The sequence below is a fragment of the Lepisosteus platostomus genome, chromosome 11 (assembly GCF_059453375.1).
Source record: "Lepisosteus platostomus isolate fLepPlt1 chromosome 11, fLepPlt1.hap1, whole genome shotgun sequence".
Lineage (NCBI taxonomy): Eukaryota > Metazoa > Chordata > Actinopteri > Semionotiformes > Lepisosteidae > Lepisosteus > Lepisosteus platostomus.
Genome location: NC_142621.1, coordinates 14,448,682 through 14,465,895, shown reverse-complemented (window position 1 = coordinate 14,465,895; position 17,214 = coordinate 14,448,682). Strand labels below are relative to the sequence as shown.

The window sequence follows — 17,214 nt, the reverse complement described above, 5'->3', positions numbered from 1 at the left end:
TTTATGTGGTGTTAATTCACTTCCCCCCGTTACATCTTCCCAAGCAGCTTTAAGAAGACTCTGTAGAAGCTGGCTGACTAGAACTTAAACCAAAGAAAAATCTTCTCAGCACAGGAATAAAGAAATCTTACAAAACATCAAACAGACTTGCAAAGTAATGCGTTTAAAAATGGACATTTTGGCTAATACACTTAGCAGTATCATTAGTCTGAATTCATATACCTTTTATTATAAGTGAATTTCTCTTCTTAATCACTTAAATCTGCCAACAGAGGGAGGCTATACGATTATGCAGCGAAGAATGGATGGGTCAGTGGATTTTGACCAGACTTGGGAAAAATATGAAAATGGATTTGGCAATCTTGAAAGTAAGTTAGTAATAATTGTTTAAGTTAAAGCTTCCAAGATGAATAACCCAGTCTATGAGCAATTTTTTATTGTGTAGACAATTATTAGACTTGAAAACTGATTTAATGTTGTCTCGGAGAATAGCAGACCTAAGTATTACCCCCTTTTTTCCTTTTTCAGTAGCCTTAATGCACAAAAAGATTGCATCCTGTAATTGATTAACAGACACCGAAGGCCTTTAAGTACTTCCTTTTTGGAACCACTAGGAAAAATTACCTCAGCAAATCAGGACACAGTTGACAGAGCTGTTATCTTTATTGCCTCGCTTAAAAGACTTTAAGCCATTAAGCCATTATACTAGTTAAACTGGACATTTGCCAAAAGATACAATTAGTTCTTATCGCAAACACACTCATATTTTTTAGTAGAAAGCTTAGGTTAATTTTAAAATGCAACTGACATAATCAAAACTATTAACAATGGACCTGGAGTTAAAATGACAATCTACCCATCTCCTAAAGAAATCCAGTCAGCATATTTGATCTTAACAGTCCGAATGCATTAACACCAGTAAACAAGCACAACCTAAGCTTGCCTTAACAGATTCTTTTTCACTTCCCTGTACACTGCAATATTAGTCATGCCATGAACATAGAATTACTTGTATTACACAGGTGAGTTCTGGCTGGGTCTGGAGAAAATTCATTCAATTTCTAAGCAAGGAGACTATATTCTGCAAATACAGCTGGAGGACTGGAGAAATGAGAAACGGTCTATTGAGTACCAGTTCAGTCTGGAGGGCAAAGATTTAGACTACATGATTCACCTGACACCGATCTCTGGAAACCTGCCGAACGCTATGACCAACCAGACTGGGATGAGGTTCTCCACCAAAGACCGAGACAACGACAACAAGAAAGACTCCAACTGCGCAGAGAATTACTCAGGTACACAACTTCTCTTGAGACATCAGATAACAGCACAACATAAATTATGAAAATAATCTATGGAGCATCCATCTCTCCGGGATTTTGGGATGTGTGAAACTAAATCTGACAAGATTCCCTTTTTAAGAATCGCACAGAGAAAGTAAAATATGAGGATAGAGGGAATTAAGTTTTTTTTTGTAATGACAGCATATATACAACATTCAAACACAGAATAAACTGTGTAATAATACTAGCCAGAAAATTAAACGATGTGATTCTTCATTGATATTTCACATCCTGCTGCAGATAAAAGCGACCATTATGTCGAGGGTCATGCTACAGAATGCACACAAAGCTCTTCTTTTGTCTTCTCCAGGTGGCTGGTGGTTCAACGCGTGTGGGGACACCAACCTGAATGGCAGATACATCAGAACGAAGTCCAGGGGCAAGACTGACAGGAGGAGGGGGATCCACTGGAAACCAGGCAGGGGCATTTCCTACTCCCTCAAGTCAACTAAGATCGCCATCCGCCCTGCCCCCGACGCCGGAAGCTTTCGTTAAACTGATGCGCGCATTTTAATTTATTGGCGGTGAAGCTACCGATGAATCTCAAATTCTCGCGGTATTGTGGATGGAAAAACACACAATGGATCAGTGAAGCAAGGCTGTCGCATAAACACAAGTTTTTCAGGCTTTATCTACAAGCGATTCACATAATGCGTGCTGACAAGCTTTCACATGGGGTGGCACTAGGAAACACAAAACCATGTTTTATACTCTTCCAAGCAGCATCTCACACTGAAGTATACACAGCTGTGTATCAATTGTATGCGGTTCCTAGCGTTTTTAACTTCACAGATAAGCTATTGATAAGGAGATCACACCTTAACAAAAACGGGAAGTACTTCTGTTTATACAGACACTAATACATGTTTAGCCTTGTTTTTTGTTTTTGTAGTTTTCTAACTTAAAATATTTAAACAATCTGTAATAGAACACTGCTAACATGAAAATTTCCAAATGATCAAAAAAGAAGTGATGCATAAAAGCAATTAGTTTGTTGGATCATGTCTTCAAACAATACTGGGTCATATTGACTCGTTGCAAAGTCGTTGTTCTGCATACACAACTGTACTGTATATTTTGTTACGAAAGGTTGTAACTGTCATGTTTACAGATGCTTCCTCATTACCTGGGAAGTGATAATAAATCATATTTATGAAACACAAATTCATGACTCCCTTCACTGCAATTTTATAGCATTGTTCCTTAAATGTAGATTTTACTAGATCCACTGGCTTCTTCTGAAGTAGTCTCACTAATTTCACTTAGGATTCCATACCAGGAAATTCAAAAATAGAACCATCTCAAAACTGTCTGTACGTAGTCACCAATATCCTTCTTCTTGATGTAGGAATTAAATTTAGAAAATTATAAGAAGCTCTTCACGTGCACTAGAATTTAGTTGCCTTTTGCACTTTCAAAAACGTGCTCTACACATTTTTTATCTTTACAAATACAAATATGCACTAGAAACTTAAGTCTGTGAAAAACATATGCATACAATTACATCTTCAGAGACTGAAATATAATTATTTTCAAAGACTATAAGCAATTTCCAAGAAGCTGTTGACAAGCTTTTAGTTTTAGATAATTATAGGACTATCTCTGTTGGGGAACAGATTATTCTTTTTATCAAAGGCAAACATGACCTTAAAAAAGTCGGTTATGTACACAGATAAAAAGAACTGTGTCCCATCTTGTTAGGATAATTCAGCCTTGACTCAAAATAGCAGCACAAACTGCATTGTCAGCACTGAAGAGATGATTTGACGTGTCTTACCACAGTAAAGCAGTAAATTAGAAATTTTCATGATTCTCTACAAACGTTGTATATTAACCGTAACACAAGTTCATATACTGCCCTTACTTTAAACAGGTAAGTAGATATATTGTTCTTCATTATTAAAAAAAGTATCAGCCATTCTTTCTGGCTTCTAACAGCTCAAGATCTGTTTAATACTGTAAATCAATTTTTGAAATGCACAATGATTGCCACAGTGTGCCAAAGCTGTTTGTCCTCTCTCCCTTAGTAACCAAGATTAACAAAGGGTGATGTCTGCGTTAGTACAGAATAAAAGAGACAGTACCTGTATGTTGTGTTTGGTACATAAATGTCCTTTGCTGGAAACTCCAGTATTTCTCTAGTGGGCCGGACTCTGCTGTCTGGGTAGGGTTTGACCTGTAGCAGCTCCGGAGTCAGGCAGTAGTGTGGGTTTTCTGGGGCAGGCGAGATGTCTATCTTCAACTGGGCTGCGAACACAGAAAAATACATTAAACAAAGGAGCACAGACAAAACCCAAGAATGTTATTAAAGGGACCCACAATCATATAATTGGTATCTGTTCTCAAAAGGAGGGGTTAGCATTCTGTTTGAGCAACCTCAACTCTTCTTATTGTGCAACAGTGGGCCTTGCAAATGTGTAGCCAGGAAATAGATCTGTGAGGTAGAGTTCACTCTTCTCAGAATCACTAGCTCTACAAATCAGACAGAATTTGATACATGTTAGTAACCTCTGTGCATGAATTGTCTTCTGACAAAAGCGGAAATACAACACAAGGCACTACAAAGCCATTAAATAAAGGAGACTGTTGTCCTTGCTTAATATTCTTTTGTTTTGTGCAATTGTACCTGTGATTGGTCTCAGTCTCCTTAGAACTGAAGAAGGCCTCCTCATGTCTGCAAGGAATTTGTACAGATCCTCATCACTCAGCCGGTCTCCCTCCTACCAAAATCCAAAAGATATACAATACAGAGCACTTCTGTATCTCTTCTGTGTCTCAGATTTGACCTCAGAACATGAAGGTAACTAATGACACAAACCCATTCATTCCATCTAGCCCATTTTATTGTTAGTAGCTAACTTATATTCTTATACGTATTTAAAGATGTTATTCAGAGATCCTTAAATAGCATTTGATATCTTTAAACTTAAAACAATACTTTGTAAACAACTAAGATGTACTGTACCTGTGGTTAAAGACCCACTCTCTGGATTTTGACTCTATGATGCATCAAAGGCTCACTGGACAGTTCTATACTTGATCAATGAAATTGATTTAACATTTTGGGTTTCAGGAAGTACTACAAAGTACTAAATTAATAACATTACGATCTTCTGGCTGATGCAAAAATGCACGTCTTCCTGAAAAGGTTGGAAATATTTTGGTCCTGTTCACACACTCGTTTTTTTTTTTTGTTAGCCTGGGAACCCAGCTCACCTGTTTGAAGAAGTTGGTGACAGTAAGTGTGGCAGGGCGGAAACTCGTCAGGTTGCAAGACTCGTCTCCACTGGTTGTCCTCTCGAGAGATCGGCGGCCCACAATGCTCGAGTTCCTCCTTTCTGACCAGGAGCCTTTGCGCTCTTCACCATGGCAACAAGCACAGCGTTGTACCGCCGCAGCAAACAAATGCAACCAAAAACAAAATAAGCATGTCATGTGTTAGAATTTTATTTTAAAATATTGGTATGAAGTGTCTTTAAGAATCTAGATACAATGGGTTGCTTTAAGTGGAGTGTCCAGAAAAGCGCTATATAAGTATAAGCAATTATTATTATGATGATCACAGGAGGTCTCTCATCCAGGTACTGACCAGGCTCACACCTGCTTAGCTTCAGTGGGCTTCCAGTTGTGAGTGGCAGGGTGATATGGCTCATGTCAACATTTCCAGCTTCAAAGCAAGGGGATGTTTGCCTTGATGTAGTGGTCCCAGATTCAGTGATCAAAGCAATTGTAAAGTTTACCTTAGTTAATCAAGTTCTGGGTAAATGATTGAATGTCCAACGTTGATTAACAGTCCAGAAAGACACCATAAAGGGGCAGAGTGAAGGGGAGACAGAGACAAGAAAGACGAGAGTTTCCTGTTCCACATCACCCACAAAGACCAGATTTAAGTTAAGTATTTGAACCCTGTTAAGAGAGCTTGCTATTTTACGTTTCTTAGAGATCTCAAATTTCCTGTGGAAAGAATCCCTAGGTTAAAAATGGCCTCTCCTGGTTAGTGGGTGCATTTTTATGAAAGAGAGATAGAGTCCCGTTTATTTTGTGGCATCCGGTTTACAGAGAGAGATTGATCTGTAGGATGTATTCTGTTTAGTTTAAAAGGCAGCTTATCTCTTTATTTTGTCACTGTAGGCATTATTTAAGAATTGAGTACTTGTTTTTCTGGGTGGTTAGGATAAAGACCTCTGGGATGCCTTATTTGTATATTTGTAAATAAGAGTTACTTGTGTGTTGTATGTTTCTGTTCTGCATATTTTAGTGTCAGTATTGCCACTATTAAGACATATTTGTTTAACCCAACATTACTCTTGTCACATAAGCTCTGCCAGAGAACAGAAAACTCATGTGCCTCTAAGTAAACCAACCACTCGGGTATATTCTTAGCAAAATCTTTACAAGTTGGGGGTTATGATGTTACTTATTGATGTATCCACTTTGTCAGTTCCTTTGCTTTTCTCTATTTTTGTAATCCTCTATTTGTAGCAATATTTTATATACAAATATAGTATATCCATATATATTCAAAATACAAAAACATTGTAGATTGTTTTAGAATTCATAATGTTAAGTGTAACAAAGAATCAAGAGTTGGCAAATTAACATTTCAGCCACAATGACCTTCAACAAAAACTGCTGGGGCAGAATGTTTTTCACGTTCTGCTTCTCTGTGGCAATACAAGCATGAAGATTTAATACATTTTATTTTACAACGCTGTAACTCCTTTTGCATGTAATTAGATAGAGGGGTTTGGAAATTTGTCTCAGGAGAATACGTACTTTGAAAAAAGCTGCTATACAGCATTCAAGCTGGGATTGCGTTTTACTAAAGAAAACTTTAATTAGGCATGAATTTAGTCCATATTCCTGACAACGTCGCTTACCCGGCATTCCGATTTCCAGGTCAGTGGTGTCCCTCTCCAAGCTACCAGCACTGTTCACAATGTTCATCAGGTGGATCGCTGTCCAGGCAAAGGGCATCCGATATCTCCCCAGCCTCTGACAAAACTGTTCCGACTGGCTTCGCAACTTCTCCAGCTTCTCCTTGTTCTGCACGATACAAAGCAGAAAAAAAAACTTCTTTAAGCAACCAAGATAGAGGTTAATTCAATTTGGTGGATGGATAAAGCACAATCTTCAGCTTTTTTAAAAATACATAGAAAATAAACAATGGAGCCCTACACACCTGAAGAGAATGCACTTCAAAAATTAAAATTGTAAGAAGTAAAAACACAAGTTACAAACAAGAGCCGTTGTTAAGAGCTTATTTATCCATTTGTTTTCTGAACGATGCCTGGGTATCAGCTACAACAGTCAGGGAGGGTACCCTGATTCACAAGGCCCCAATCAAATCCTTTGTCCAAATAAGTGCCACCTATTAATAATTCTATTATTTTTATAACCTGTAAAAAGTCTTGTCAACATCTGGTAAGAAGCGATTGCAAATATTCCTTACTTTGGCTGTATCAGACTCTTTGAAGACCATGTATGGCTCAGCACATTCTCCAATATCACCCTGCTGCAATACTTTCTCCAGCTGTCAAAACACAAGAAATGTGTCTTTGTATCAGAGAAAATAAAAGAACTTAGCATGACAAGAAAGAAATGCAAAAAAAACAAACAATAAAAATGAAGAATATATATTGATAGAAAAAGGAAACGCAACATTTGCTGGAATGAGAATACTCTAGTTATAGCTTATGTACTTTCACAAAAAGTTGTCAATTTGTTTTAAGCTCTCTGACCAGCAATACAGCTTGTGCAGTGAGGCATTGCAACTTGCCAATCACATGGAAGCTCGTTAGGTGCACATTTACCCAACGAGGTCCAGGTGGAACAATGCCTGATCAGGTCACCTTTAAAAAGGCCTTAATTCAAAGCTTAGGTCACTGCAAGAAAAAGGCCATAAGTAGTCAGTTTTCTGTGCATTCCATAATGCCTTGAATGTCACCAGAAGCAAGGAAGAGGACCATTGGCATGCTGCAGGCAGGCATGTCATGTGCAAGTGTTCCCAGACACTATGGAGTAACCCACTCCACTGTGTCCTGGCTGCAGAGAAGGTTTCAGCAGACCAGTAGGTCTGATGACCGTCCAAGATCCAGCCACCCTCGAGTGACCACATCTGAGCAGTACGGACACATCAGACCATTTCAAATCTGCCACCCGTACTGCTGCTGAAACTGCCAGTAGACACAATGCCCGCATCAGTGACAGGAGAGTGAGGCTCCATGCTGCTGGCCTTAGAGCAAGGCGAGCTGTCAGAGGCCCTCTGCTCACACCTCCTAGCATCACACCTGACTGGCTTGGGCCAGACAGAGGCTGCGATGGACTTGTCAGCAGTGCCATCAGGTCCTCTTCACCGATGAGTCACTCTTCAGCCTGTACCACACAGACGGGAGGGCCAGATTGTGGAGGAGGAGGTGTTGCGTTTCTTTTTTCCATGAATATATAATTACGATATACTAAAGAAAAGAGGGTTTTAATGATTTCAGATAGAGAACGGTGATGGCAAAAATAACTGCGGCTGATGAGACTGGAGGCATGTCAAACTCTTAAAATGAAAATACAAAAGAAGGTGTCCCACCTTTATGACCAGGAAGACGTCTTGTGAGGGGTAGGTAATGGAGAAGATGGCGGAACGGGCGAGAGTGGAGATGGCGGCAGTCTGAATGTGAGGTCGGAGCATCGATTTCATTTGCTCAGAATTTAGGTCAAAAAAAAAGTTTTCGGAAATCTTGAGAAAAAAACACAAATATAAAGCGAGAAGAAACAAATGCACTGTTAAGACACAGAAATGTCTAAAAGTGTTTAATCACATAATAATTCTATGTCAGCACAAGTTAAACATTTCTCTTTCCAACATTACAAAGCGTAAGACTACCCTCTAGAGGAAGCTAACAATATTCTAGTAAGGGTAGTGCCAGGGAAATGACTTCTTATATCTATACTCGAATTACATTTCCAGAAACCATGTCCACAGTGTTAACTTGTAAATTACAACAAATACAGGTAATACTGAATTAAACTATTTCTTCTGCACAGAGAGCATTTTAAGCAAAAGCCTACCTTCTTTTTCTCCTTCACATCATAAAGGGCCAAACTTGCGAAAATGGGCTCAATTTCAATTTCAAACCTTTAATCAAAAAGCACAATCAGTCAAATATTTCAGTTCTCTCATGACCTAAAACAAAATTTTAAAATGTGCCATACTTACTTCAGTGATAAGCACTTAACAAGCAGCCTCTGGCCAAAGTGTTCTTTAGGGACATCAGGCACACAGTGTCGTTCAATGGGCTCTTCCTTTGATTTAAGGATAAAAATTTCACTTCATAATAAATGTATTTTGAAAAATAACCAACATGCAAACATTCCAAGCATGACTCAAACCCTTAAAAATACGATCCGCATCAAAAAGGATCAATCTGCAAGTGCATGTATTAGCTGTATATATGATTAAGAAACAATTAAGAATACACACAAAATTTTAGCATTTGTGGGGAGAAGTTGGTTTTAACATGGGTTTTTTTAATTTTCTAGAAAAAAAAACATTTTCTGAGCAACCTAAAGATTATTATTTTAATAATGGAACATTTAGATACACAAATGCTTCAACCCAAGTTATAATACCAATCATATGAGTTAAAACTAAGATACACCTGAGACTAATTACCAAGACATAGAAAATGTTTTAATCGTCCATGTTCCACGGCAAAAAAAAAACGTTAGTATTTGAGATATTTTTGTGCATCAGGAGAAGAAGCTTTATTTTTCCCCGCAATGAGGGATCACAAGTTGCGGCGCACTAACTGTGACTGGGGTCATCCTGTCTGGCCTAGCCTTTAATCTTCAGGGCCGGTAATTTGGCCGATGCCGGCAATAAGATAAGGTTCATTTTTCTTCTGGAGACAATACCTCATCCAGAGCAGGGTGAAGGGCAAATAGCTCCCTGTGCCTGCTTGATTTCCTGGTCTCCTCGTTCTGCCGATCGATCTCCTCGTTCGGGGCCCTGTCCAGCAGGTTGGGCAGCAGTGCGTCAGGGAGGGAGTTCTTCAGGTCAAAGATACTGCAGGCCCAGCTCCCACGTGGCGTGTCATCGATAGACAGGGACCTTCTCTTAAGGTCGTCCTGCAAACATGAAGTTTTGATCTTGAAATAAATCTTAAAATAAAAGAAAGAAGAAAAAAGTAAAGCCAGATGTTCTCCGTGCTGCTGCCGCAGTGGCTTCGTGAAAACTAAAAAGGGCGAGTGAAGGGAAGTATTAATGCCTCTGCACTGAAACTGACACTTGCTACTATCGAAACTCCCAACTCCAGAGTCAGATTTAAAATATGAAAACTTAGGTGTACGCTGGAAGAATAAAACATTTAAAGTAATGCATCCAAGGACCTGATAAAACATTTACCAGCTCAGCAAAAGCCTCATGTGCAGAAGTCTCATTGTGGAGGCAAAGACACCCCAGTTACCTGATCGTCTTGGTAGCTGCTGTTATCGGGCATTTCATCAGATTCAAAGACCTGTTTTGGGAGCCCCTTCTGCCGCTCCTTTTGTTTGTCAAGAGTATTAGGGTTGAATCCTGTCCCTAGTTTATGGTATCTAGATAAAGAAAGCAAAGACGAGCATGATTCTGTTTTAGTTGGGTTGAAATGTCAGAGATCTACAATATGAAGTCATTAGTGTACAAAACAGCAGAAAGTTCAGCACCTACTGTATACTATGAGGTATGAAATGCATTTCTTTTACATATCTGCTGTACTTTAACTATTAAAACCACACAAAGATTTTCTGTCTTAAATCTCTGTAAATAAACACAGGATCACACATTGCTGGTGACACTCAGGCAATATTCTTTTTGAGAAAAGTTTCACTGACAAGCAGCAAGGAACCATGTCATAAAGTCTCCTTGTGAAAGAAATGCAGAGTGCCTTATGTGCAGAAGGTACACTTATAAGCCTGCTTATCAAGTGAAGCAAAAAATAGCTGTTCTGTGATTTGGACTGAGATGACACGAGTTAATCAGCCACAAACACTTGAGTTAGAGAGTTCTAATTTAACTCAAATTAACTGGTTCTTTCTGTACTGTGTATTCATCGTTCTTTCCGTGGAAGTTCAGGTTTCTAACTGCATAGGCAACAAAGTATTGAGGCTAGAGCAGCACGAGAAGGCCTGAACCAGCCTTTTATTTGAGTGTGTAAAAAGATCAAGCTTGTCAAACCTCTTCTACCTCTCACACAAAGGCCAAAAAGCACACCTGATACACTCAAACTCTTGGGATAAACCAACATATAATAGGAAAAGAAAAGAAATTCTTTCAAATAAGTACATGGTTACACCCATATACAGTATACATAAAACTGATGATAAAAGAACAAGATGTCTAACACGAAAACTGCTTACTTTCGATTTACAATCGCCCAGTCTTCAGTGTAGGATCTGGTGCAGTCTCTGACATGAGGATCATTATCACTGGAAAGGTATAGAAAACATTATTGATGCTTACCACCGTATTTGTCATCTATTAAAAGCTGAGGAGCAGAACAGGCTGAAATAGTTGACTATAACCTGCTGTCACTGCTAAAGGTTCTTTAGAGCTGAAGAGCTGAAGTTCATAAAATTTAACATGGCAAAAAAGACAATGTAGACTCAAATTAACTCAATATGTTTCTCCATCTGTCAGTTACAACTCCAGTAGTGGTTGGCAGAGTCACTGGGAAAACTAAGAGTCTTTGGCAAACAGAAAGACTTTAGTATCAGTAGTGCCGTGGATGTTACTGAAATTCTGATTAAACATTTTAATCACTGTGAGGAACGAGAGACTGGCTGTAGTTCCTGGGCTTAAGGACTGCGGACCCTGTTATTTCTGTTACTTGAGAAGACCGGAGCTCTGCTTAATTAAGGTAAAATGGCTCTGTCTGGGACCTGAGATCTGGTGCAGAGAAGAAAGTGAGGTGAAATTATGAGAAACAGGAGGGACACAATATAGTATACAGTATCTAGGCCCAATTTTGAATTTCCTTCTTTCATCCTGTTTACAGCATCTTCTGTGTTCTCTTGTTTTATAAGAAGCCCCTCTCACCCCTCTTCCGGCACAGCCTGTACTAGTGTGCGACACTCTCGGGGGGTGTAGATCACTTCAATGTCATCAGGTGGGAACTCTATGAGGTCCCTCAGGGGGCCTGATTCAACAACAGGAGGATGAGTGTGCAGATATTCTTCAAAATCCACCGGGTCCACAGCTTCTGTGAGTGGAACCTGCAAACAGAAAAAGGGACCTGAGACAAGGCAATGTAATTTGAATTATGGGCACAGCTACAAATAAGACCCACTAACAAATGGTGGGTGTTTCTAATCGCTTCAGCAAAGGCCTTGATACACAGAACCAACGAGAGAGAAGCCAAACAGCAAGTTCAGACTTAATCACAACATCCTTCAATCGAAAATGAAACCGAACTAAAACGGAACACTCAATAACAAGAGATATCGGCCCTGTTTCTGTGGTTACCACAAACATGCCGAAGAGGGAAGTACCAGGAAAACCAAGTTGTAGCCAGAAATAGCAAGCTGTAGTCAAGTGAAATAAATATTAGAACAATTGAAACTATCAGAAAAATACATGTCAAGAGGGAAAAACAACTGTCATATGATAAAAGAGACACAGCTTGATTTTTCTAAACAAGTACACTGCTGAAAATACAAAAACTTAACATTAACAAAATGACTTCACTTCTCCTTACTAATTAAAAGAATATATTATATTCATATTTTTTCAAAGCACAGACACTGACTATCCTATCAGCAGCTAGACATGGTCTCCTGTGGTTTTTGCTGATGTCTTCTGTTTACTTACCGTGTTACTGGAAGTGTTGGCACCAACATTTAGGTTTTTCAGGAGCTGTGGGGATCCCCCATAGCCGGCAATCTGTTTCCTCACCTCAGCTGCTACAGTCCTGAAAAACACAAAAGCTCTTCACAGACACACGTCAACCTGCACGGAAAATGCTCTCCCAGTATGTTTCTGGAAAAGAACCCACAAACCAACATGGATGGGAGCTCAGGACTAAAAGTCTGGTCAGAGACAGATGACAGAGATGAGATGCAATTCATGTTTCCAACCAGAAAAAAATCTAATCTTCAGCCAAGTTTATTTCTTATCTAGTTTTGGGGAAAAAATCAGGACAAAATCCATATAGCATGGAGATTACACTGTTCGACACTTTGTCAGGATCAAGACAAGCATTCAATTCAAGATTATCTTCTATATGAAGTAATGCAAATGATCAATTTAATTATTGGAAGAACAGCAGATAGCAAATTATTTACAGGTATTTAAAAGAAGAAATATCATCTTTGAAATAAAGAATGTTAATGGTATTGAAGACAAAGGAAAAGGATAGAGAAAAGAAACTTCATGTCCAGCATCAGTTTAATTAACTTGATACAGGAAGTTTTGTGTGTGTGAAAATACTTGTAATGGAATCTGGATTGCCTCACGGTTCAGGTAAGGACCTTTTGTGTTTCATCTAACAAGGCTGTACATTAGACTTGAAAGCAGAAAACAAATAAAAGCTTGTGCACCTCATAAAAAAGGGCTTTGGTAAGCATTTGAAGAATCTTTCTGAATTACTGTGGCCCATAAATGGGTCTGCACTGCTACCTTGAAAAAAGAAAAAGCTAGCAGACCAACGTAAATATGAAGAAAGCACCTACTAAGGTAAAATCACGTCATCTGTCAAAGAGGAGACCATTTTTAGATAGAGGCTTTTTAAAAATGTGAAATTTCAAGAATATCAGATCATCTCAAGAACACAGTTTACAGTACCCCTGAAACATTTATTTAACAGCAGGAGCCCAAAACTGCAGATCTCTCTGCTGAACCCTTTAAGCTAATACCATTGTGAAATTATCACTGTAAATCCATCGAGTTAAAAATCCCACACACTGCATTCAAGACTGCAGGATAAACATGCTTCTTGTTTGCTATTGCTCATTAATGACAGGGTGTCATTTTCCTTTAAGAACATATGTTTGTGTCTCTCATTTTACACATTTATGTAAAAAACAACCTCCGATAATGTGATATAATGTGAGAAGTGCCAATAGTAACATTTTCTCTTTTATTTTGGTTCTGGGCTTAAATACATCAATATGAAAATGCTGTGTTCACTTAGTTTTCGCATTAACTGAGAACTACCTATTTTTTGGGGGGTGCATATTGCAGGAGCTCCACTTATCAAAACAACTCAACTTGCTGATGTTTCATGAAAAGCTGCGTCTAAGGTGATGTCAGCAAGTCTGACTGAAAGATATCAGCAAAGGGCAACTTTGGTATCCACACATTCATTCTAAGTGCAAGGCAAAACAGAAAAGCAACTGTATAACAACTGACCATAGACTTCAAACTAGGGAGTGAGTTTCATATAAAAAACAGTTCACAAAGCCAAGCACCACAGTCACATTGCTGTGCACAAAGCTCTCATCACAGTGGCAATGCACACTGGCAAGTCCAGTGGTGCGAAACAGCACCGATGATGGACTACTGAATAGTGAAGAAATGGGATGTGGTCAGTTCCAACACTAAGTGAAGGTTTGGATGGTTCCGAAATGTTGCAGGGGGAGCATCGCATGGGTTGCATTTTATTGTGATAATCTTTACCCCATGTTGCAGTATTTCATTCCTGTTGGGAGGAGTGTCTTCCAGACTGACAATGCCACCACCAAAGAATAATCATTGGTTACCCAATGGTTTGACGGGCGTGACACTGATGTTATATATATGTCATGGCCCTCTCGGTCACATGATATTAACCCAATTCATGGGATATTCTGGAATGAAATCTGAGACGATGTTTTCCACTTTCATCCATCAAGCACGAGCTGATTGATAGCACACACCCCCCTGCAGAATTCCAGACAATGGCAAGCTCGTCACGGCGCATAAAGGCAATATTTGTTGGCCAAACACCCCAAAAAGTGACCTTGGGGTTTCCATTCTGGTTCACCACGTACACTTTTAAGTAAAAAAATACTGGTGGCTTTATTTTCTGGAATTCGTGTGAATTCCCTGCCTTTTGGCTAAAACCAAAGGTCTTTAAAATTAAGAAAACCTGTATCCACATTAACACAAAGCAAACGGGTTGCTCATGTGGGAATTTTAGGCACATATTCCCTAAACTTAAGTAATATTGACCTTTTTCCATTTTCTAAACGCTTCTTCCAATTCTTCCAAATCTCAGCAAGCAACGGGCACAAGCCAGGGTACGCACTGGATGGGACACCAGTCCATCACAGGTCACAATCCAAAACACTTACTCATTTAGAAATTGTAGGCACATATTCTATAACTTTTTGTAATTCTGACAATGTAATTAATTAAGACTTACCAATTATTTGTGTTGTACCCATCTGATTTATCATTGCCTACTGTGCGTTTTCACATCTTGGATTTCAGCTACGAGCCCCGTGACTATACAGAGGAGAACGAAGGAGTGACGGCAGACTCCTGCAACCTGCCCACTTGAGGCCACTTGTCTTTTAACACATGAAGATGAAACTGTCAATTACGGGAGATTCAGCATTGACTGAAGCAAGCACATACGGTCGTGTGAAAAAGAAAGTACACCCTCTTTCAATTCTATGGTTTTATATATCAGGACATAACAAAAATCATCTGGTCCTTACCAGGTCCTAAAATTAGGTAAATCTAACCTCAGGTGACAAACAACACATGACAGATTCCACTTTATCATTATTTAATTAACAAAAAATAAACCAACATGCAGAAGCCATGTGTGAAAAACAAAGTACACCCCATGATTCAGTAGCTTGTAGAACCACCTTTAGCAGCAATAACATGAAGTAATTGTTTTCTGTATGAGTTTATCAGTCTCTCACATCCTTCTGGAGGAATTTTGGCTCACTCTTCTTCACAACATTGCTTCAGTTCATTGATGTTTGAGGGCATTCATTTTTATGCACAGCTCTCTTAAGGTCCTGCCACACCATCGCAATAGGGTTGAGGTCTAGACTATGACTTGGCCATTCCAACAACTTGATTCTTTTCTGTGTCAGCCATTCAGTTGTAGATCTGCTGCTGTGCTTGGGATCGTTCTCCAGTTGCATGACCCAATTTCAGCCGAGCTTTAGCTGTCGGACAGATGGCCTCAGATTTGTCTCTAGAATACTTTGGTATAAAGAGGAGTTCATGATTGACTCAATAACTGCAAGGTGCCCAGGTCCTGTGGCTGCAAAACAAGCCCAGATCATCACCCCTCTACCACCATGCTTGACGGTTGGTATGATGTGCTTGTGGTGATACGATTTGTTTGGTTTTCGCCAAACAATGCGTTGTGCATGATGACCAAACATCTCCACTTTGGTCTCGTCTGTCCAAAGGACATTGTTCCAGAAATCTTGTGGTTTGTTCAGATGCAACTTTGCAAACCTAGGCTGAGAGAAGGGGCTTTCTCCTAGCTACTCTTCCATGAAAACCATTGTTCAGTCTTTTTCTGATCGTACTGTCATGAACTTTAACATTTAACATGTTAACTGAAGCCTGTAGATCCCTAGATATAGCTCTTGGGTTCTTTGCAATTTCTCTGAGCATTATACTATCTGACCTTGGGGTGAATTTGCTGGGACGCCCACTCCTGGGAAGATTGGTAACTGTCTTGAATGTTCTCCATTTGTAAATAATGGAAATTTGTTTGGAAATGGCCTTATAACCCTTCCCAGATTGATTGCTTCTCTTGAGTTGATTGCAACAATTGCTTCTCTTGAGTTCATTGCTGATGTCTTTTCTTCTTGACATGCTGTTAACACACACCTGAATGTTCCAGACCACCAAACTGCCAAAAGTTCTGCTTTTATAGAGGTGGTCACACTTCCTGATGATCAACTAATCAAGTGCACTTATTTATGCCCTGAAGTGTAAAACCATTGAACTGAAAGAGGGTGTACTTTCTTTTTCACATGACTGTAGCCCCAAATATGACTTGGCACAACTTAGTCAGTTGAACGAGTTAGCTAGTGACATAAACCAAGCTCGAACCCGTGAACTTCAGCCTGTGCTCAGGCCAGAGAATTTGCCCATACAACCAAGCAGGAGACCCATAATATTTCATCTGTATTGCAAGTTTAAAAATAACAAAGAGCACATTAAAATTCTCACTTGCACACATGACTGATTTAATTTGGTGAACATGTAGCGATCAATCCAGAGTAGTCAGTGCATGTGGTTTTTTCCCGTTCTTTAATAGCAGAGACAACTTTCGTGAAGATGCCAGAGTCAACCATTATGTCTTTGTGGTGGTGCCTTTGCAAGCTCGGAGGTCTAAACCCACCCACACCCAAGTCTGGGCCCCTTACACAGATTAAATTTATTTTAGGGAACATACAACTATATTCACTGCTGAATCACCCGATTGACTTGAAATGTGTGCTTGAGATTTTTTTTTTCTTGATACCATAACAAACACCCTGTAAGTTCTTTATAGAAGATATCATGGAATGATACAATATAAAACCTGAAAAAAAAGAAAATTTACCAACTTCAGTTTCCCAAGGAACATTATGTTACGCCTTACAGCACAGCAACACAATGTCAACTGTAAGACAAACAATGGCTCTCAGTATCCTTCATATTTATGGAAATAAGATGATTCAGTCACTGTTTTTAATCTTTTGATGCCCTTCAACATCATATTTAAATACGCTGGTTGTTTCCCTTGGCAACAAGAAATTTAGAAAGGAAAAGTCTTAATCCATTTTGATTGTCTGTCACCTCAAAAACAACATCTGAAAATACACATCAGCAGGGATGTTCACAATAAGACTGCAGAAAAGAAAATCAGTGAAGCAGCAAAGAGTCTTAACTCATATT

General features: G+C 39.2%; 2 protein-coding genes across 19 annotated transcripts in view; one reads left to right on the top strand and one right to left on the bottom strand.

The window, feature by feature from the left end:
• Positions 1 to 17,214, top strand: part of angptl3 (angiopoietin like 3) — a 157,820-nt gene that overhangs the window by 2,112 nt on the left and 138,494 nt on the right. Inside the window, exons 5-7 of one of the 2 annotated variants that reach the window (XM_088598613.1) lie at positions 273 to 368; positions 1,023 to 1,295; positions 1,654 to 2,507. The exons of the other annotated variant lie outside the window; for it this stretch is intronic. Coding sequence (XP_088454739.1) covers positions 273 to 368; positions 1,023 to 1,295; positions 1,654 to 1,838 — 554 coding nt within the window. The 3' untranslated portion in view covers positions 1,839 to 2,507. Of the gene's footprint in view, positions 1 to 272; positions 369 to 1,022; positions 1,296 to 1,653; positions 2,508 to 17,214 lie in introns of those variants that run through there. 2 annotated transcript variants of the gene reach the window in all.
• Positions 1 to 17,214, bottom strand: part of dock7 (dedicator of cytokinesis 7) — a 59,372-nt gene that overhangs the window by 40,135 nt on the left and 2,023 nt on the right. For 10 of the 17 annotated variants that reach the window (XM_088598598.1, XM_088598599.1, XM_088598593.1 and 7 more), the window contains exons 2-14: positions 12,184 to 12,283; positions 11,413 to 11,588; positions 10,734 to 10,802; positions 9,803 to 9,932; positions 9,252 to 9,497; positions 8,554 to 8,639; positions 8,406 to 8,472; positions 7,924 to 8,073; positions 6,796 to 6,876; positions 6,224 to 6,389; positions 4,560 to 4,702; positions 3,970 to 4,063; positions 3,428 to 3,590 (exon numbers count right to left, since the gene is read on the bottom strand). In XM_088598598.1, the coding sequence (XP_088454724.1) occupies positions 3,428 to 3,590; positions 3,970 to 4,063; positions 4,560 to 4,702; positions 6,224 to 6,389; positions 6,796 to 6,876; positions 7,924 to 8,073; positions 8,406 to 8,472; positions 8,554 to 8,639; positions 9,252 to 9,497; positions 9,803 to 9,932; positions 10,734 to 10,802; positions 11,413 to 11,588; positions 12,184 to 12,283 (1,671 nt within the window). The remainder of the gene's footprint in view (positions 1 to 3,427; positions 3,591 to 3,969; positions 4,064 to 4,559; positions 4,703 to 6,223; positions 6,390 to 6,795; positions 6,877 to 7,923; positions 8,074 to 8,405; positions 8,473 to 8,553; positions 8,640 to 9,251; positions 9,498 to 9,802; positions 9,933 to 10,733; positions 10,803 to 11,412; positions 11,589 to 12,183; positions 12,284 to 17,214) is intronic. The other 7 variants (XM_088598601.1, XM_088598610.1, XM_088598602.1 and 4 more) reach the window with 1 other exon arrangement.